A 21,860-nucleotide genomic window follows, 5' to 3' on the forward strand; every position below is an offset into this window, starting at 1 on the left:
AGGCCAGGTTACCAGACCTCTTCAAGAGAGCAGCAACGGAGTTGGCTTAGGCTCTTCTGGGGGGACAGAGATCACTGCTTCTTGGGGGCATAAAGGAAAGGCCTTAGGGCCTTCAGGCCTTCAGTCCAGTGGTGCCATACCAGCTTGAGCCTCGTAATTTACATGTGTGCTCCTAGATCGCACCCAGAGTGACGAAAACAGGAGCTCTGCAAATGCGGCCACTCTGGCTTTGGGAAGAGATGCAACTTGTTCCTGGGGCCACATTTTGCTATTACCATGTTTCCCCGAAAATAAGACCTAGCTGGACAACCAGTTCTAATGCGTCTTTTGGAGCAAAAATTAATACAAGACCCGGTACTTTATATTATTATATTATATTATATTATATTATATTATATATTATAATTATATTATATTATATTATATTATATTATATTATATTATATTACATACCCAGTTTTACATTATGGTAAAATAAGACTGGGTCTTATTTTAATTTTTGTTCCAAAAAAAGCGTTAGAGCTGATTGTCCGGCTAGGTCTTATTTTTGGGGAAACATGGTAGGAAAGCTGGACTAGAATTCAGGCCTCCCAACTCCATGGATAGCGCAGTTTTACTACATGAAGCTAATTCAGAAACCATTTTGTTTGCAAAAAAGCCTACCTATTTACAACCCATACATATTCTCATTTAAGTGGGTCAGGAAAACCCTGGGACAAGCCCTCTACTTGTGAGAGTTCATTGACTAGAAATTGTTAGTATATGTGCCTATCTAACGTGTAGTATATTTAGTAGTATATTTGCCTATCTAATGGGCCTAGTATCAGACATTTTTAGTTATATTTGCCCTAGTTAAGATCAATCTGAAGTTTCTTCCTTCTACCTCATTTTCCTATATGTAAACTTTCTGGGGAAAGCATGACATAACTCAGGGTCATAAAACCAAATGTCTAGCATATGGCTTAGGCATTGTCCCTTCCCCCAAGTTCAGAACAGACCTGCCATTGTGTTGTCCCTGGAGGGTGGGGCATCCAGGCTCAAACAAGGACTCATTCATTTACAACCACCTTCCCTTCCCAGGGACCAAGGGTCGCGGTCTTCTTCCCCAAATGGCTACACTACCTCACTACCTGATAGAGGACACTTAGCAAATATAAGGCTTATGTCTCCTTGACCACTTAGGTTTTATCTCTGCAGCTCCTGATCTCATACCCAGACTTTTGTTTCCACTCCCGTACTTTACCTTTGATCATGTGGTGGGAACTTAGTAAATGACATGCAAAGGCTGTATCAGGAGGCCTGCATTCCTGAGTGGGCAGTCCTCTCTGCAGCCTTCCTGGAGATAGCGGATATCACAAAATGTCCTTCATGTCAGTGGTTAAAAGGTAACTTGCTATTTCCTCCATCTGTTATGTCAGGATAATTCCTGCCATTTATTATCATCTAAATCAAAGGTCATAATGTTCCCTTATCTGAATAGATAATCTGAGAAGGGAGACCAACTCTGTCCCTTCCCTTCCTTTTCCAGTAGAATCCCAATCCCACCGGCTGCCAGGAAGCCAGAGCCAAGCCTACCGCTGAGTTTCTGCTCAGCCCACGTGCCAGCTACAACTTCTAACTGCTCAAATATTTCAGGTAACTCTTTCATCTTTGTTTGTTTGTTTCTTAATTGGCCCATTTAAAGTGTACAATCAATGGTTTTTATATATTTAGTACATTTAAATGGTTTTTAGTATTATCAATGATTTTCAGTGCAACTATCATCACCATCAATTTTAGAACAGTTTCATCACCCCAAAAAGAAACCCTGTACTCCTTAGCCATTACTTCCCAATTCTCTCCCTGCCCACCCAGCCCTGGGCAACCACTCATGTACTTTCTGTCTCTATTAGATTTGCCTATTTGGGACATTTCAAATAAGTGGAATCATATGATAGGGGATCTTTTGTGACTGGCTTTTTTCATGTAGCATAATATTTTCAAGGCTCATGCACATTATAGCAAGTATTAGTATTTCATTCCTTTTTATGGCTGAATAATAATCCATTGTATGGATATATCATATTTCGTTTATTCATCAGTTGAGGGATATCAGGATTATTTTCACCTCTTGGCTATTATGAAAAATGTTACTATGAACATTCATGTCCATGTTTCTGTGTGGACATAAGTTTTCATTTTTATTGATATGTGTGTGTGTGTGTATGTATATGTGTGTGTGTGTATATATATATATATGTACATATATATATATATATATCATGTTTACCCTAAAATAAGTCCTAGTCGGACAATCAGCTCTAATGCATCTTTTGGAGCAAAATTACCAGCCTTGTACCAGGCTACCCGGTCTTATATATTATGTTATATAAGACCGGGTCTTATATCACATCACATCACATCACATCACATCTCATATAAGACCCGGTCTCATATTATAGTAAAATAAGACCAGGTCTTATTTTAATTTTTGCTCCAAAAGATGCATTACAGCTGATTGTCCAGCTAGGTCTTATTTTTGGGCAAACACGGTACACACACACATACACACACACACACACACACACACACACACGCACACATAGGGTGTCAAAAAAAGGTATACACATTTTAAGAAAGGAAAACTGTATTAAAATTGTAATGCTCAATATAGACCGATAACAAAAGATGAATACAAGTCACGTGAGACTTCTGCAATTACAAGAGGTGCTCAAAGTGGTTACCATCAGCATCCAGACACTTCTGGTTATAGCGAACTGCTTGAGCAACAGTGACCAAAGTGTCCACTGGTATACATTTTTTTGCCACCCCCGATGTACATCTAAACGTGGAAGTGCCAAGTGCTAGGTCAAATGGACACTCCGTGTTTAACACCCCGAGGAACTGCCAGACAGTTTTAAAGCGCTTGTCTCGTTTTACATTTCCACAGCACTGTATGAGTGTTCTAATTTTTCCCACATCCTCACACCAACACTTGTCATTTCCCGTTTGTTTTCTTAAATAGCCATCCTTGTGGTAGCTCATGGCGGCTCTGACTGCATTTCCCTGATGGCTAATGATATTGAGCATTCTTTCACGTGGTTATTGGCCACGTGTGCGTCTTCTTTCGAGAAACGTCTATTCAAGGCCTTTGCCCATGTTTAAATTGGGTTGCCTTTTTATTATTGAGTTGTAAGAATTCTTTATATATTCTAGATACAAGTCCCTTATTAGACATATGATTTGCAAATACTTTCTCCCATTCTGTGGGTTGTCGTTTCACTTTCTTGAGAGTGATTTTTGAAGCTGAAAGGGTTCAGAACAAGTCTCCCCAGAATGTGCCACTTTAGCATGTGGGCTATTTTGAGCTGAAGACAATCAGGCCAAAAGACTCAGGAAGAGCTTTTTCTACCTCACCCTTAACTGCCTAAAAGCAGTTACATGAGGGCCTGGTCCAGGAAGAGAGCTATCACCAGATAACTACAAAGAGTATGACTAGGTGTGGAGAGCTGTGGGGGAGCTCAGCAGGGCCTGGGGATCAAATTCCTCTCTGTGTCCCATCCTCTGCATGGCATGGCAAACATTTGTTTGCCAAAATGTTTGCTGTTCTCATGTTCCTGTGAGTTGTCTTCCTCTCCTTTGAAGTCCTAGACTCCTACCCCCTTCTCCTTAGCTCAGGAGGGCAGGTTAATCCTCAAATGCCTGATTGCCTGTGGGTTTCATAGTTTTATACCCTCCCCATACGTAATTAAATTTGTTTTCCTCCCATTAATCTGTCTTCTGTTAATTTGATTATCAGACCAGCCAAATAACCTAGAAGGGTAAAGGAAAAAAATTTCCTTCCCTACATAGCAGTTTTTCATTTTGATACAGTCCAATCTACGTCTTTCGTTGCTTGCGCTTTTGGATATTCCTTTTTAGTAAAGAAAATAAAGTCCCATTTGCTCTCTTTTCCTTTCCTCCAATGGCACTACCTATCATGGATTTCCCTTTCTCCTTTTTTTAAGGGTTCGGTCATATGTCATGATTTAATATTGTACACCACCCCAAAGATTCTTTAAGAGTAAAAACTGGCCCTTGCATAGCACACGCAAAGAAAGTGAATAGAATGTGAACTCCGTCACTCACCGGCAACACGTAACAATGAGGGCAATGCCTAGGATAAGCAGAAGCCCACCGCCTGCTGCTGCGATCACCACGGTGATAAGCTGATAGGCTAAACATGTTAAAAAAAAAAAAATAGATTGGTAAGAGGCAATGAATGAATAAATGAATACCAAAAAAATGGTTCTCCTCCCCACCCCACAGCTACCTCCATGCCACAGCTGGTGACTTCACCTTTCACTTCCTGGGCTCCCAGCAAAAGCCCCTCAGTCAGGGTTAGCTCTGTATTTTCTGTCAGAGGGTAGCAGAATTTGCCACCCCAAAATATGCCTCTTAGGCATATTTATTATTTTCAAGCAACTGCAGCTACAGCAGACGATCTGAAAACTGAGTGTTAGTTACCCTTTTGTAAAGAAGATTTATATTAGAAAGGTGGCCTATACCAGGAATAAAGCTATTACCAGAGATAACTTTTTCACCTGACAGACTTACCTAGTACACGGCAGGGAAGCCACTGTTTACCAAACATTTCCTCTTGTTACCCTCCCTCCCATGAATTACCTTCCCCCCTCTGAAGCCCCAGACCCCTAGCCCTTTCCTTAGCTCAAGAAGGTGTATTAGACTCAGTCATCTGGTTGCCTTTCGCGTCTCATCTTTGTGGGACTCCCATGTGTATATATGTAATCTTTTTCCTCTTGTTAATGTATATTATAGAGAGGTATGTGTGTGGGTGGGGGGAGGGCGCAGGGGGAGGGTGTCAGCCAAGAAAGCAGAAGGGTAGGAGGAACATTATTTTTCTTTCCCCACACTGTTTGAGAAAAGTTCTTTCTCAGACACTTCTAGAAAGGTGGTTCTCAACCTGTACTTGCAGACCAGCCCTGATGACGTTTTTTTCACCAATCCATGGTAAAAAGAGAAAAATAAAGATGTACGAATTTTTCTAAAACTAAATTTGTTGGTTTTCAATCAGTATTTCTATCTTCTAAGACTCTTTTGTATTTTTTCCTCACTTAATATGTGCATTTTACTATGTGTAAATTATGCCTCCAGTAAAGCTGGTTTTTAAAAACTAATGGAGAAAATAGAGAATCTTTTCTTGGCTACTTCCCACCTTTGGGTGTTAACTGTGTTTTAAATTTTTGAATTGATGGTGACAGTAAATATAAAAATTCTTGGTTTGGTTTTAGGGTCTTGATAAAATATAAAGGAGGTGACCCTGGCTTAGACTCCCCAGTTTTGTAAGAACTATTACTGGTCAGTTAACAATAGACTGAGGGAATCACTGCATAAACCATGCTAGGCACTAAGGAGTCTCCCCAATACATACACATTGAAGTTAATTACCCCCAAATTAGCGATCACATAAGCAGGTACATACCACATAAAATAAACAATATTATAATTTTAATTAGTTTTATACCTGTGTATTTCCGGGTAAATCATTTTCAATAAAGCCTATTAAATATTCAGATTAATTTTTCGTTGTTGTGGAAATATAACAAAATTGTCTTCTTGGGTTATAAGGTCCAGGATGAAACAAAGGGTCAATAAATATTTTCTATAATAAATTAAGATGGAACCATGCTCCCTAGGGATTCAGGTAAAGTCAAAGGGTAATGCACAGAGCTGATAGTGAGCAGACTGAGATAAAAGTAAAAACAAGCAACCGTTCACCTCTCCTTTATTTAAGTAAAGAGCACAAAAGCCTGGTTATCTCGAAAACCATATTAAGATACACAAGAAATACAGCCAAACCATGGAATGAGGTAATTCTCTCCCTTACCTCCTGACATAGGTATTCAAGCTTCACTTTTAACAAAGTAAAGACAAAAGACAACTCTTGAATTTGCTGACGTTTCCTCATCTTCACCAACACCACCCTAAACTACTGTCAACTCTTCAGACAACTGCCAATTGCTTCCTAACTCATCTTCCTGCGCCCAGTCTTGCCTACTCATTAAAAAGCACACAAATCTGATTGTGCCATTTTCCTGCTTTATAAAAACCTACACTGAAATGTATTTTTCTATATTTCAGAAAGAAAGGAAGGAAGGAAGGAAGGAAGGAAGGAAGGAAGGAAGGAAGGAAGGAAGGAAGGAAGGAAGGAAGCTATATGGCCCCCTTTGTTCCTAGAGACCTAAATCTAGCTCCTGCTTATCCCTCCACACCAAATTGTTTATCTCACTTCCAGCAAAAGTGAGCACTCAGTTTAGAAGTGACGCTTGCAAGTGGCTACAGTGGTAGCAGATTCCTTTGGAAAAGAGCAGTTTTGTCTCTAAAGAGACACAGACAGTATAGACCAATAGTTTTCATACCATCTGTGGTCAAGGACACATTTTTGTTTTCTTGTGGGCATTCTTTTTAAATTAAGAAAATAAAGTCTCATTTGCTCCTCTCATCTTTCCCCACAGGCACCAACTATCATGAGTTGTTTTTTTTAAGGAGTCTACTGTGGACTGATTTTGTAAACTTACAATAAAACTATTTTTGAAAAGGACCCCATGCCTGGATGTCACAGCCATGTCAAACGAATATAATGTTTCTAAGTGTTCACTTTCAAGTTTTGAATGATCGTGTCACAGTCCAGTAACAGTTCACGGACCACACTTGAGAAACACTGGTATAAGCCTAGTGATCCTCAAACTTTCCTGTGCATCTGACTTGCCCAGAGCCTTGTGTAAACACAGATGCCTGGTCCCCACCCCGAGAGATCTGATTGAGGAAGTCTGGGCTAGGGCCCCGAGATAAGTTGTGTCTCTAGCAAGCTTCAGGAGGACAGTGATGCTGGCAGCCCGCAGACCACACTGCGGGTAACATTTGGCTTAGAGTACACAGGAGAGGAAAGAACACTGGACTGAAAGCCAGACGACCTCTGCACACATGAGCACTGAGAAAGCGCCTGGGAGTGAATTCACCAAAACGCTCACAGAACTTAGTGTTGCTGCGGGTCCTCATGGCTAACTTCTACTTTCTTCTTTGTGCTTTTCTGTATTTCCCAAATTTGATTCACGTTCTCTCTCTCTCTCTCTCTCTGTCTCTCTGTCTCTCTCTCTCTCTCTCTCTCTCACACACACACACACACACACAACCTCCTCTAAATCTAGAAATTATGTGTGTACATAAACATACATAATTTGTTTTATACACATATGTAATTTTTTGAAGAGTATGTTTGATGTTCTTTGGCAGCCATATCACTGGAAACTTGTACATAATAAGCTTATGGACAATATAACCCACAAACCTTTTTTCCTCATGCCTGCTGTAAAGTCAGTTCATGAACTACAACTGATCTTTTGAATGTAGGTACTGACTTCAGATTTATTATGAGGCCACGTGATGATGTAGTACAAGCGCATGGGATTCGACTCAACACCAACCACAGGTGCTCTGAAAGTTTATTTATTAAAGTGAGAGAGAAGGCAGTGAGTGTCGTCTGTCTTATCCTTTCCACATTGAGAAGATTCTCCAGAATGAACTCGGAATTCGCAGTCTTACTTGCGTGCTCTTTGACATTTGTTGACATTTCGGTATTTACCCAGCAATGGTTCTATCTTTTATTTTCGTAGTTTGATCATAGGTTGGTGTTGCTGTCATTACAGTTGGCATTTTTCAGTAAACCAACCCATTCTGCACCTTAGCCTCTCCTATAAACTATTGTGCGCTTCCTTATGTGCTTATTTGGATAGAATCTACTGGACTGTCTGCTTAGCCAACCCCCTTTTGGCAACTGTTCACCCCCCCAGTGCAGGTTACACTGGGGGCGGTCATGCTTGTACATGTAACACCATTCCCTGGCCACAGCACATTGGTTTGGGAGTAAATACATGATCCAAACTGGATCAAGTAGTTTCTTCCCAGGAATTTCAATTTGGGAAAGAGAGAACTTTCTCTTCCAAAATGGCTGAACCAGTAACACACACTCAAAGCTGCTTGGCAAGCCTATTTCCATCATGTTGTCTGGGAAGGAGAGAAAGTCTGTGCACAGACACACACAGCAAAGAGCAGAGATGAGAGACGAAGATGGAGTCATGTGAACATATGCCCTGAAAAAAGGGCCTCCAACCTCCAGCTGCTGTGGTTCCCTATAATTCCCTGATTCTTGCCACTCCTGAGGCTGAAATTCCATGACACCCCAGGATCTTTCCAATAAACTGTCTTTGTTGCTTAAGCTAGCTAGGCTTATTTACTCCAGAAGAGCTGTAGCCAACTGTGATATTGTGATTTATAATAAGAAATACAGAGGGTGCCAAAAATATATATATACACATTTTAAGAAAGGAAAAAACTGTATTAAAATTGTAATACTCAATATATACTGATAACAAAAGATGAATACAAGTCACATTTGACTTCTGCAATTACAAGAGGTGCTCAAAATGCTTACCATCAGCATAATTGTAATACAGTTTTTTTCCTTTCTTAAAATGTGTACACATTTTTTGGCACCTTCTGTATATATGTATTTGGTCTTTGTCCCAGTGCCAGGCACAGAGCTCCTAAAACCCTTAGATTTCCTAAGTGATGACAGCATAAAGGTGTCTTTTGTTATATTAATGAGGTGACTTTTGGAAAGCACCCAAGGGTGGGGGCTGGTTGCCAGGGGAACCAATATTGCAATTAGAGGGTTGGAACTTTCAGTCCCATCTCCTGACCTCCAGGAATGGAAGAAGGGCTGGAGGTTGAATCAATTGCCAGTCCAATGATTTAATCAATTGTGCCTATGTAATGAAGCCGCCAAAAAAATCCAAAAGGACAGGGTTCAGAGTTTCCAGGTCGGCTGACACGTGGGGAGGAGGGGAGAATAAAAGCTCCGTGCCCCTTCCCCACACCTTGGCCCACGCATCGCCTGCATCTGGCTGTTCCTGAGTTATATTCTTCTGCAAGAAACTTGGTAATCTAGTAAGCAAAGCGTTTCTCGGAGTTCTGTGAGCTGATCTAGCAAATCAATTGACTCCAAGGAAGGGGTAGTGGGACCCTCTGGTCTATAGCCAGTTGGCCAGAAGCACAGGTGACACCTTGGACTTGCAATTAGAATCTAAAGTGCTGAAGTGTGTGTGAGTGTCAGGAGGAGGGGTCAGTCTTGTGCACTGAGCCCTTAAGCTGTGGGATCTAACGCCACCTCCAGGTAGATAGTGTCAGAGCTGAGTTAACCGCGTGGCAGTATGGAAAGAACACATGCTGGAATCGGTATCAGCATTATACCAACCAATATGCCTTCCTTTAAAACGCCTGAACTCATTACAGACCTTTCTAAGTGACCACATAAGTTTTGTTTTAAAATTTTTTCACTTCTATCCATTTTTCCCCCTCACTGAGCTCATTCGTGATGTACGGTTAGAATTTTGCCTTTTAAATCTTTCCGTTCTTCTTGCATCATCTTTCCTTTGGAATCTCTGCTCACAGCATTCTTTTTTTCTTTCCCCTCTGTTCCTTTTAAAGTGTGCCTTTCTCACGTGTACAGGCTGTATGCGACCATACCTAGGAGCAGATACAAAGTGAACGCCCCTCTCCCCAAGCCCTGCTTCCTTCCAGCTCTGACTTGAATGAAGTGAGGCCAGTCAAGACTGAGGGAGACGTTTGCTTTGAGCCGAATGAGACTGCTAGTTGACTTCTGGATAATGACTGATCTCTTTTTCCTCCTCAGAGTTTAGTGCTGTCTTCCCGGATGTTTGTGAGGAGTGACTCCTGCCAACACACAGCGTTTCCACTGGTGTGAATTTTTTAAGCCCAATGTAACAATAGGGTGAACACAATTAACAGGGACTTTATACACCTGCCGCACTGGACTGCGAGTCAGGATGGGAAGACAATGCTGAAAGACCTTTAAGGGGAAGGTTCTCGTTTCACTGGAAGAGGAGCCTACATAAGGAACACAGGCTCTACCTCCTCGCTGGCCACGCCGGGAGGCGCATGGGGAAGGAGTCTCTGCTGAAGAGATGCAGAACCTTTGTGTGGAAAGGATGAGCTGCCAAAGGGCAGCTTGTGAACATGAAACAGAGATGGATAAAAACATCTGCGGCCAGACAAAGATAATGTAGGAAAATTATGTGAGTTCTATAGTCACAAAATGACAATAACCACAAAATAGAAACGTGGCTTAGAGGATGGGAGTATAAAAAAAGACTTTAAAAAGATAATGCGAGTGGAATGGTTAAGTAAATTATGGTAATCCACAGAGTAGAATTCCAGAGTATAAAAAGGGACATTATAAAATTATGTGAATGAAAATACTGCACAGTTTACTAGGTTTAAAAGAAGTTACAAAACAGTATATTCTGTGAGATCCAATTTCTGTTAGAAAGATAAACACATACATACCGCTGGAAAGAGTCACTACAATACCAGTGCTTCTCAAACTTGAAAACATACAAATCTGCATGTGAGCGAAATCTAGGGGTCTGGTTAAAATTCAGATTCTGATTCAGTGGGTCTGGAATTCCCTCGGAGAGGCCTGCAACTCTGCATTTCCAACAAGCTCCGAGGGGCTGCTCACGCGGCTGGTCCCATGGACCACAGTTAGTAGCAAGGATCCCATCTAGCACGTTAACAATGTTTCAGGGGTGATGAGACAGATTATTTTACTTTTCTTCTTCCCTTAGTTTATAATTATTTTCTAATTAACTTGGGTAAAAAAACTGGAAAAAAAATCATGCTACGAAAAAACAAAATTTATTTTAAAAAGAGAAAAAAGGTGAAGCAAACTAAGATGTCATGGGAGATGTAATAAAACTGAGAGGAGCAGCTGATACAAAATTCAAGCAAAGGCGGAACATGCATGCCTAAGAAAAGGGTGGCGGGGTGAGGAGAAGTGAGGGACCTCTCTGAAAACAAGCTTGCAAGGTAATTCTGGAGTCACTGGACAACTGGTATAAGGCAGAACTGTTGGACTCTAGGGTATAAACACCGACTTTTTTTTATATGAAAGCAAATTAAGGAGTAGAGCAGTGATAAAACAGGTGCAACCTGAGCTCCCCAGGTGTAGGTTGCCCTGCCAGGTGCACACGGGAGTCCAGCTGGGCCAACACTACCTCAGGGACTAAAGGACTTGAAAGAAGGGCTATTCCTGCCCTCTCCAGTTGGAAGGATATTCTTTATGAGGAACAAAGAATGCAATCTGGACACAAGTAGGAAATTATGGAAATTTTGGAAAGGCGAGTGAGTCATAGGCTATGCCTAAGCCAGAACATAGTGGAGTCGGATGACTCCCAGGAATATGGAGTGAGGGAGCCTCAAGACAGTGGCTTGGCTGACAAAGCGGGGTTCCCGTCTCACTGAGCTTGGGTAGAGTGTGTGTTCCAAGAAGTCTGCACAGAGAAAAGACAACATTTGTTGTCCTACAAAAAAATCCAGCCTAAGCGACAGCCCACAGTCTTTGGTGGTGACAGCAGAGTGACAGTAGTGAGTGATCAGGGCCCTGTTATTTGGCACAAAATACTGAGTGAAAAGCCAGACACCACAAAATGCCATCACCAGAGATGAGGGTAAAGTTCAGGAGTTCCTGATTCCTTAATCAATACCTAGGGCTTGGGGCAGATGGCGGGTACTATTTGTTATCAGCCACTATTAATTGCTTGGCAACGCTATTACTAACACAGATATCAAAATCAAAAAGTAATATTCATACACGATCACAGAGTTAACAAGTCACCAACAAAAGGCGGGCAGGAGCTAGCCTACATCCAGAAAGGAGTGTGCCCTCTGCTGGACATAACAATGGCGAGTTGGAAAAACAAGGAGGAAAAAGAAGCCTCAGGATCGGAGAGAAATCCTGGCTACTTCTGAGACCCCCTGCCCCCCGGCCGCACACATAATGGGGAGACACAGGAATGTATGGAATAGTCAATGGATATAAGTGTATATCATCTCTAGACATATATAGGATTGAATGATCTCTGAAAAAAAAAAATCACTACCTGCCGCTTAGAACGACGCCCTGCAATTCACTCCCTTTCCTTCAACCCTTTATAGGGCTTTGCACTCTGTCCGTTTTCCCTCTAGGGATCACTCTTCCACTCACTGAGAAATAGGAAGCATTTTCTGGTAAAACCTTGTTAGGAAGCTGTTTGACCAGAGCAAGTTTGAAGTACTTGGTCATTCTATGGAGGTCTGTCAGGGCCAAGAGGCCTCAGGACGACATCTCTCCCTCCTGCTCCCTCCCTGACTCACTCCCAGAGCTGCCACAGCTCCACACTCCTCACCTGTCTTGCTCATTCTTTCTTTCTTCACCATCTGATGGGATTGTAGTCTAGTAAATTTCTTGCACATGTTATACAAATCGATGTAATCTCTTCCCTCAATAAAATTATTCTTTAATGATATTATCTAAGCCTCTGTTTTAAATATTTCTAACGTCTTAGGATAAGGTTTGCAGGCTTGTGGTGCAATCACTACTGTGAGCCCTAAAACCAACTCTTCTAAAAGACTATACCATTTAGTTCCAGTATTCCAGTATTAGGTGAACAGATCTCAAATATCAAATGTTGTGCCTGACTCTTCAGCCTCCTTTATCCACATTGAAAAGCCCTAGGCCTTCTCTGGTCTATTATGTACAGGCCACTCCACTCTCTGACCAGTTTAGGGGTGCTCTATGGCTCGGTTCTGGTTTTGAGGGAGGGATGAGAGACACACTAGAAAGTGAACAAAGGCTATTCTGTGCTCCAGGCAGCCCCTTTACAGCACAGATGTCTTCCTGACACAGAGTATCAAGTTCCTGAATCCAGGTGAGAAACTGGCTTGTCTACATCCTCATTTTTAGAAAAGGACATATACTGCTATCCAGACTATTTTACGTAAGCCAAATCTCCAAAAACCTGAAGCCTACCCTTTTAAGTACCAACACATAATGCACAAAGAATTTTGAATACTTTTAAATTTTTAAATAGTCTAAACAATGATAACTTCCTCACCTTATTAAACTGCATACACTTGTGAAACTGTGATATAATAAGAAATATCTATGTGGTCTTCACCCCCAGGTCCCAGCATAAGAGCTTCTAAAACCCTTGGAATTTCTGAGAGATAGGGATGAAAGAAGCATCTTTTGTTATTCATAGTAAGCCCCTTTCGGCCATACCTGAATTTATGCTAATTAGGTGACTCTTGCTGGATGGGGACAAGAACCAACCTGTGATTAGCAGGTTGGAACCTTCAGCCCCACCCCCACACCTCCAAGGGTCAATGGCCAGTGATTTAATTAATAGTATGTAAGTAACAGAGTTGCTGTAAAAACCCTAAACAATGGAGTTCAGAGAAATTCTGGGTTAGTGAATACATAAACGTGCTGAGAGCGTGTGGTGCCCAGAGAGGGCATGGAAGCTCTGAGAACTCTCCTTGCCCCATCCCGTGCCCTGTACATCTCTTCCGTTGGGCTGCTCCTGAGTTTCATCCTTTATAATAGTAAGTAAAGTGCCTTCCTGAGTTCTGTGAGCTGTTCTAGCACATTACTGAATCTGAGGTGGGGGGTCACGAGAACCCTTGACTTACAGCTAGGTGGTCAGAAGTACGGGAGGTCCGGGCTGGGGGGATGCTGTCTCATGTGGGGGCAGTCGTGTGGAAACGAGCCTTTAACCTGTGAGGTCTGACACTAAGTCTGGACAGTCAAACCCCCACACATTTGGTGTTAGAAGTGTTGTGAGTACAAATCAGTCCATATAATCGTAACACAACACCGTGCGGTGTGTGATGGCTCGGGTCGACCATAATGAATGTCTGTGCCTAAATGCTTGTATGACACCGTGCTGTCCTTAGTGACTACTAAAGAAGACAGAGTTGTGTACTCCACCACCCCGTGACCTCAGGTTGCTACTTTGAAAAAAACAAAAACATTAATTCAGTGGGCTCCTCCCTCTCTAGTCAGTATGACTCAATACGTTTGTTTCCAGAAGTGCTTCCCTGGTCTTTCTCTTAGGCTGTCTATTGTACCTCTTCCTAATTTGCAGGCAGGATGAATCAGATAATCCGAGGTAAATATGGAAGTCCAAATCTCTAGGTTCTGGCTGAGAGTGGCTCCGTGCTGAGTACACCGAGAGAGCTTTATGTCAGTTTTGCCCTCAGCAGTGAATTTTGTTTTAATTCCTTTCATTTATTTTTTATTACTCTCAAAAGAAATCCAGGAATGAAACTTACTAATTAAAAGCTTTATGAGCAAAGAAAATACCATTGAGAACGTAAAATGTAAAGTATACCACTGGGGAACAGAAACTGGGGACTTTTACATATTAAATCATGTTTACTTTTGGTCTAGTAAACTTAGAATACGGGCTGTTGGCACATTCATCTATAGAAGGGACAAAGCGATCCTCAAACGAAGTATTAAATGGTATTATTCCTGTTACATCTTATATCCCAGAATATCTTTCATAATTTTGAGAGTGATTTCCATTTCTCAGGTCTCAATATAAGAAAATGTCAGTGAACGTGATCTTCAATGAATCCCAACTGCTTTTCTCAAAGAACTGAATTAGGTGTGAAACACACCATCCGCAGTTACTATCACCCTGTCTATCGTCTGTGCTTCTAGGAGCGGGAACGGCATCCTGGAGCAGATGCCTCAGAGCCTGTCTCCAGCCCTGAGTCCTGCCGTGACTGCACTGGAGGGAGTCTCTAACTCCCCGTGTTCTCTGTCCAGTCTATTCTTCTCACTGCAGCCCGATCTGATTTTCTTCTTCTACTACCCTCCTGCTCTAAGACTTACTGGTTCCACCATGGATGCTGAGTAGAGTCTAAACTCTCAGGCGGCCGTCCCAAACTCCAACAGTTTGGTCCCCTCTACTCTGCCAACATAGTGCTCCACTCTCTGCCTTCCTCTCTTTCTATCCTCAGCCACACCACTTAAACTTTGTCCCCAGAATACCACAGGCTCTGGCTGCCCCAAGACCCTTGTTTACGTGGTTCCCTCTGCCCTCTGCCTTCTTCCTCCATACTTGCCTGTCCAAGTCTTCCAAAACCTCCAATTCCATTGCCTCCAAGAAATGCTCAGGAGGGTTCTCTGTTCTCCTTGGGCGTGGCCCCTGCCTCCCTGCCTCACATCTCACTATTTATTGTATTAACACTCTGTGGTCAGGGCTATTTAGGAATGTTTATCTCCCCTACCAGACCTTGATCCTCTGGAGAACACTCTTTGCTTTCCTCCTACCTCCCAGCACAGGAGCTGAGAAGACAGTGGATTTGAACTGAGGGAGGGGAAGAGATGGATGCATACCCTGCTCGCTAACAACCACGCAGGACCCTGTCTACGCTGAACTCGAGACTTCTGCATACTTACGGTTTCCACAGTTGAGACCACCAAGTCCAAATGGGCAACTGCAAGTCAACAGAGGAAAAGAATGAGAATTCCTTTCAAATCTCAAATCATTAGGCAATTTACTAAGTAATTTCTAAATAAAGTTTGGAACAAATTCATCAGAATAAACGAACACGGAGCCTACCTCATACAGGTTTCATTTTCAAGCCTATATCCGTCTTCACATGCTGAAAGAGAAAAGGAAAATCCATGAATATATCTATTTACCTCCCATGACCCCAACTGACAATGAAACACCAGCCATCGTAAAGTCCACAAGAATATTCTAGAACCAGAAGGCCACAAACAGCTTTAGAATTATGTGTCTATAAACTGGCCTGAATACTGTTGCCAGCTCAACTCTTAACTTTATGAAAAAAAAATTTCTTAACTTCTTTGTGGCTCTCAGTTTGCCATCTATAAAAAGAAGATAATAATAATATCTACCTTATAGATTTTTTGGAGGAGATGAGGTTAAATAAGGCATGCAAATGGCTTAGCACAGCACCTGGCACATAGTAACCACTAAATAAATGCAACTGTAATTATTTTCCAGCAACTGCAATTCTCTTTGGAAGTTCTCTGTGGCCCCCATGTAACATCACATATTGAAAGACAAATGCTGTACCTTCTTTGAGTCAAACTTTTAACTTGCTGTTGGCCCTTGAGCTAGTGGGTGACATTCTCTGGGTCCCAGCCATAGTGGGTGCCTCCTTTTCCATAAGAGAAGCTCACCTGGTGGTCTGTGCAGGGGATGTTGGACATATCTACCGGATGATCCCTAACGGGCCCACCACCCAAGCACGTAACTTTCAAGCCTCTGGTGGTGCTGCGCATGCTTCACTGAAGAGCTGTGGCCCAGCCATTCCCCTGAATCAGCAGTTCCTGAATTTATTTGATCACAGAACACTTTCAACCCTATAATCAGCTGACAGAACAGCATGAGCTATAACACATGCTTGGATGAAAGCAGACAATAAAAAATGGCCTCACGGACTAATCCATTGCTGCGAGGAATGATAAACATTTGATTCATGATTAATGTACGATATGCACTGCGGAAAAGATCCTGGGTCAGTGCAGGCACATAGCACAGAGCAGCAGTCCTTGGACAGGCAGCACACATGCTAATGGTGAGAAGTGAGTGCTAGCAGCATGCATGGCTGGCGAGAGATGGAAGCACGCCCTACAGGCTGGGACGGGAGAGCTCACACAGACTTCCTGTATCCGCCCGTACAGATTGGTGGATAATAATGGGGCCTACGTAGATGTGCTTAATGGCGCTCTTCCTTCTATTTTTTTAACGTTAGACGTTAAATGTTTCCAGCATCTGCTTTGTTGTCATAGGCTATTGACATATCTCTAGTTTTGTGGAACGGTTTGGTAAGCACTGTTCTAACTAACCTAGAATTCTCTCATGGCAGATCATGAGAGCTGTGAAACTGGACTGCACTGTTTTGGCTCCATGCAATCCCTTTTCCTGAGCTGCATTCTCTTGTTTTGAGAGCTATCTAGTATAAGCAGCAGCCCTGGGCAAGTCCCTAGTATTTATTGTGGGATGTCATGGACTACATCACCACAATACCGCTCAGTGACCTCCTCATGAGGATGCCCCAGAGACACTTCTCTCGGTCCTCAGGGTCTAGAAAGATAGGAGTGCTCCTGAACGGCTGAACTTTACTTTATGGTCCCCCTCCCCTTTGCAGTATCATATTGCTCTCTTTGCCTCAGTGTCCAGGAAGCTCAAAACTGGAATGAGTGGCCTACCTTTAGCAAACATGTGGGACCTTATGGTCTATCTTTCTGCACATTCATTGTATTTCTCCTTCAACCTGATTTACCTTTTAAATTAAGTCTCATTTTGTTACGTGAATTTTCATTAGGTGCTTCAAATCCTTTTTGCAATAAGATAGAGCATTATATCCCATTTAGGGAAGGAGGAACGAGGCCCCTCCCCCAAATCTGTGCTACCGTTGAGCTCTCTTCGTGCCTTTCTCAGGTCAGGCTTTCTGTAAGGAACAAGCTGAGCACTCCTGTCTCCCGGTCCTGGAAAGCACTGTGCCTTGGCAGTCCCATGCCACAGCGGGTGGTGTGGGCGTGGGAAGCTGCCCCTGGAGGACCCATGGATACGGCTGCAGGGCAGCTGCACAGGGACTGAGGGCATGCCAGTGACTCATCCCACCCATCTCAGCACCAGGGCAGGCTGATGTCACACCCGTCTGTTCTATTCTGAACACTTCCTCCTGGAAATGTTTTCACATCAGATCTACCCACCCAACCCTCATCTGCTGGGGGGGTGGGGGCGGGGAAGGGAGCTTCCCACCCCATGGCTGTCATCCAGCCAGATATACGGTCCACCTGTTGTCCTGCCTGCGCGCTGAGCGGCGGGGCTGTTTTCACTTAGCTTCGGAAGTGGCCTGACTCCCTGATGTAATGATATTTCTTTATTCCAAAGGGGCTCATTCAGCCAGTCGTTCGAAGGCTGATGCTACGGTGGGCCTGGCACTGCTCTAGGGGCTTGAGGAGGAAAATCGTGCCACGAGGCAGCCCGTGTGCCTTAGGATCCAGCTCTTCGTCTCCACACCCTGGAGGGGCAGACTCACAGAGCAGGGAAGGTGAAATGAACAGCTGGCACACACACCCGAACTGGGCTTCCCCTATTGATACGGAACAGAAAAGTCACGCCTTCTGGCCTTTCTAAAAAAAGAAATGGTGGAGTCTTAAAAACTCTTTTGTTCCCTTGCAGGAAACTACATCAAGACCTGCCAATCGTATCCTATCATATTTGTTCACTCAACAGGCATGTGTGGAGCCCCTCAATGTGCTAAGCATATTCTAGACACAGGTACTGCTCTCCAGGCACTTGTGGTCTAGTGAGAAAGAGACCTGCAAACAGGTAGTCGGCATTCATCGTGATGCCTGCATGATGGAAGAAAGCTAAGACACCTGTGGGAAGGACACCTACTTTAATTTTATATGACACTTTGAAAGTCTGGTAAAGACTCTATAAAGACATTTCATGTGAGACATTAAGAGGTGTGTGTGTGTGTGTGTGTGTGTGTATGACAGAGAACAACATAGCCTTGCTACTGTACAGCTATGAATTGTAAGGACTTAGGAAACACCCACACGCTTCTACCTTCCATTAATACAGGGGACTGACCCCTGATTTGAGGTGTCAAAAAGGAACTTGGCTTAAATAACCCCTGTGTACCAATGGCCAGAAGATGTCACTGCTAACCCATCAGAACCCAGTCAACAAGGCTGTGGTCCAAGGAGCTCCCAAAGACACTCCCCAGAGGTCTGATGGCTGCAGATGAAAATCTAACCAACGAGGATACTGCAGACATGAGGCTTCATAGGGGCTCAGTAACAAGCCCGAAAGCTAACCAAGGCTGCTTTATACGGCTTATGGGGTCATTACTTGATAAACATAAGGTTGCTGGTGCCTGTGCTACTGCCTTTGGAAAATCTCTGACAGATCTGCTATTGCTACTGCACGTCTATAAGTGACACAATGAAAGTGCTGTCTTGGAAATAGAGGGGAAGTGGCTTCGCCAGCCAGAAGCCAAGGTAACAGGGCCACCCTGAGGCCATCAGAAACTCCAGAGGCACGGTGGATTGGTGGACTGCATGCCTGCACTTCTGCCCACCTTGCCTTTCCCTCCCGTCAGCTGCACGGTACCCCAGCATATGGATTTTAGCAGAGGTCGCCTTCCCATATAAAGTGGGGCTCAACAGCTCAGTTTCTAAGAAGGGCAAGGAACATTCTGCATTGAACCCGATAGGATGGAATTAGGAAGCATCATCTCTTTGTACCAAAGCAGCAGCCGAACATGGCGTTGAGAAATGCTGCGGCGCTGTCACACATCGGGACCACTGCCCATCACAGACGGCTGGCTCCCTCTTCAACACCCCCTGCAGAGCCTGCAGGCAGAGCTGTGGGTGTGCCCTCCCAAAGCCCTCTGTATACAAACGTAAGTCACAGGGTCTGAAGAGCCGGGTGAGAGCACTGCCCTAAATCGTATTTTTATCTTCTTCTGATGGAATGAGTTCTCTAATGGGAAGCCCTGACAGATACCATTGTCATGTCACTTTTCCACAGCGTGTGATTTTTTACTCAGATTCCTTCCAGTATATCTGTCACCATAGGTGTTGACAGAATAGGAAAAGTGTGCCAAAACATTCTGATGTGATGTGATGCTTAAAGTTACACGATGGCCTTTACATTGCTAAATTTTTCTGGTGATCACATTGCAGCAATCTGTTATAAGTCAGGGTACGCAGTGCTCTTGAATTATTTAATTTTAAAGCACTATGCTCATTGAGAAGCCTTTAATCTCAAACTGAATGAATTTAGGTGTCAACTAAAAGGTTTAGCAGAATGAGGTTTCTTCCCTCAAACATGTCATGACACCTTTAAAATTAGAACTCATTACTTCAACAACAACCTGGGTGAAATGCAAGAGCAAATGCTGATGAGTCACAAAGTACCACCACATACACAGCCTTCTTCAATTCTTAGAATTTCTAATAAAGTATCACTATACCCATTTCACAGGAGAGGAAACTGAGATTCAGCAAAGCAAGTGATGTGCCCAAGATAATGCATGACTGGAGAAGCAGAGTCGGGCTCTGCCCCAGGTCGCCTGAGCCTCATCAGAACTGTCTACTGAGCCACAGCTACTGCTAAAAGTAAGGCCTGACTCCATGCTTGGATTACCATTTTAAAAGATTAGCAGACAATAGAATAAAACTTTGGAAATTGAAATGGTAATTTTTCTAACTTCCTTAAAGTGGAAAAAAAAAAAAGAAAGGAAGAAAAGGCGTTGCTACCACAGGCATTCCATTCTCTTTTCTTTCCCTTTGAATCCAGTGGCCTGGCCAGCGTGCACTGGTCAGAGATAATGCTGTTATTCCAAGGAGATAATGTACTCAGTCTGGCTGTGTAACAAGAACTGGTTACCCCCAGTTTAGAACAGTCACACCTAGAGCAGAAAGACAGCCCTTGGCACAGAAAATCATCTTCCTGGTCCCAGGACGGGCCACACCGCCCCGGAGACCCGGGGGTACCTCGGCAGGAGTGATCCATCTTGTTGAACTGAAAGTAGCCCGATTTGCACTGGCACAGCGCGACACCATCCAGATCGGTGCAGATGGAGGTCTCTTTATCACATTCTGGAGTCTTCCGCTTACACAAGCTGCCCGCTGAAATGGAAAAACAAGACAGTGAAACCAAACAAAACCTCCTCCACTTCAAACTTTAAGATGCAGGAACTTTTCTATTTCAAGAGGAGGCTCTGAGAAGAGTTTTCCAAAAAGTATGCAGTGTACACTCCTTCCAGAGGTCCATTCTGCCTTCTCCCACTCCTCCCGTGTTGGCCCCCAGGCCTGTTTACTAAGCGTTCACCCAGCATGCCATGGCACAGAGAAACCAAACCCAAAAGAAACAGGGTGCTGTCCCCAACTCCAGCCTCCACTGCAAACACCGCCGCCAAAGGTGCGGTTTCTTCTGTAGCTTCTCACTTAAGGACCGCAGTGGGGAGATCAACACAAACCCAGAAATCATGACTATGCTCCTGCAGAGGAAGCGGAGGGGCTCAGACCTGCGCAGATGGTTCTGAGGAGAGGTATAGAAGATAATCTGCCTCCCGGGGACTGCGGTTTAATTCTGTCACCTGTCTGCCCCCCCACTACACTGACAGTGCCTTCGGGCTTATTCATCTCTGGATCTTCGGCACCGTGCACAGAGACTGGTCCACACACAGTGCTGAATACACACCTGCTGAAGGTGCAGTCAGACCACCAGTCACCGGGTCACCACCAAGAAAGACAGGCAGACAGAAAAATGCATCTTACAGGCTTGCTGTCTCCTTCACGTTAGAGCCCTAATTCTTACATGTGTATCCACCTGGCTTTGTCCAGCCCTGGGCATGTGAGCCATGTTCATTTCAGGGATGACAAAGAACCGCTTCATTGTTATCAAAAAGCATTCACGTTGCGCAGGTGGCCCCCTCTGAGGTTGCATACAGTGGACCCTCTCTGACATTTCTACAGCAGACCCTCTGAGGGTACATTTTACCATCTACAATAAGCCCAACAAAAGTGACACATGTAATTGGAATAAACAGACAACAGAACAAAAATATGAAAAAGCCAACTGGAGAGGGAGCAGTAACTTATTTAGACCCATGTACAGGGCAAGGCAAGCCTGATGTGCGCTATTGTTGGCAGACAAGAGCAAGTGTGAAATGGGGAGAGAGCCGCGGAAGGGCAGCGTGTGTCCTGTACAGTGAGGCGTGGTCTCCCCTCTCCCACCTGAAGGAAGACACCAACCTATTCAGAAGCCAGGTACCAGTTCTTAACATGGCAACACTGTCCCTGCCTAGGCAGGTTCTGGTGACGAGAGTTGACACCCACCCAGGGCCCCAGCATCCGCCTCCTTTTCTGAGTCCTGAGAGCTTGGGACCTGGTGGATGGCCTGGTCACAGGG

At 43.7% G+C, this 21,860-nt stretch overlaps 1 protein-coding gene and 1 long non-coding RNA gene across 2 annotated transcripts in view; one reads left to right on the plus strand and one right to left on the minus strand.

The window, feature by feature from the left end:
* Positions 1–21,860, minus strand: part of HEG1 (heart development protein with EGF like domains 1) — an 81,779-nt gene that overhangs the window by 7,631 nt on the left and 52,288 nt on the right. Inside the window, exons 12-15 of the mRNA XM_033127122.1 lie at positions 20,441–20,575; positions 15,513–15,555; positions 15,350–15,387; positions 4,108–4,195 (exon numbers count right to left, since the gene is read on the minus strand). Of these exons, the coding sequence (XP_032983013.1) occupies positions 4,108–4,195; positions 15,350–15,387; positions 15,513–15,555; positions 20,441–20,575 (304 nt within the window). The remainder of the gene's footprint in view (positions 1–4,107; positions 4,196–15,349; positions 15,388–15,512; positions 15,556–20,440; positions 20,576–21,860) is intronic.
* LOC117034339 (uncharacterized) lies at positions 1,142–12,408 on the plus strand. The gene is made up of 3 exons (XR_004425076.1): positions 1,142–1,385; positions 1,529–1,635; positions 9,731–12,408. It is a non-coding gene; the product is annotated as an uncharacterized LOC117034339 (long non-coding RNA).

The sequence above is a fragment of the Rhinolophus ferrumequinum genome, chromosome 2 (genome assembly GCF_004115265.2).
Source record: "Rhinolophus ferrumequinum isolate MPI-CBG mRhiFer1 chromosome 2, mRhiFer1_v1.p, whole genome shotgun sequence".
Taxonomy (NCBI): domain Eukaryota; kingdom Metazoa; phylum Chordata; class Mammalia; order Chiroptera; family Rhinolophidae; genus Rhinolophus; species Rhinolophus ferrumequinum.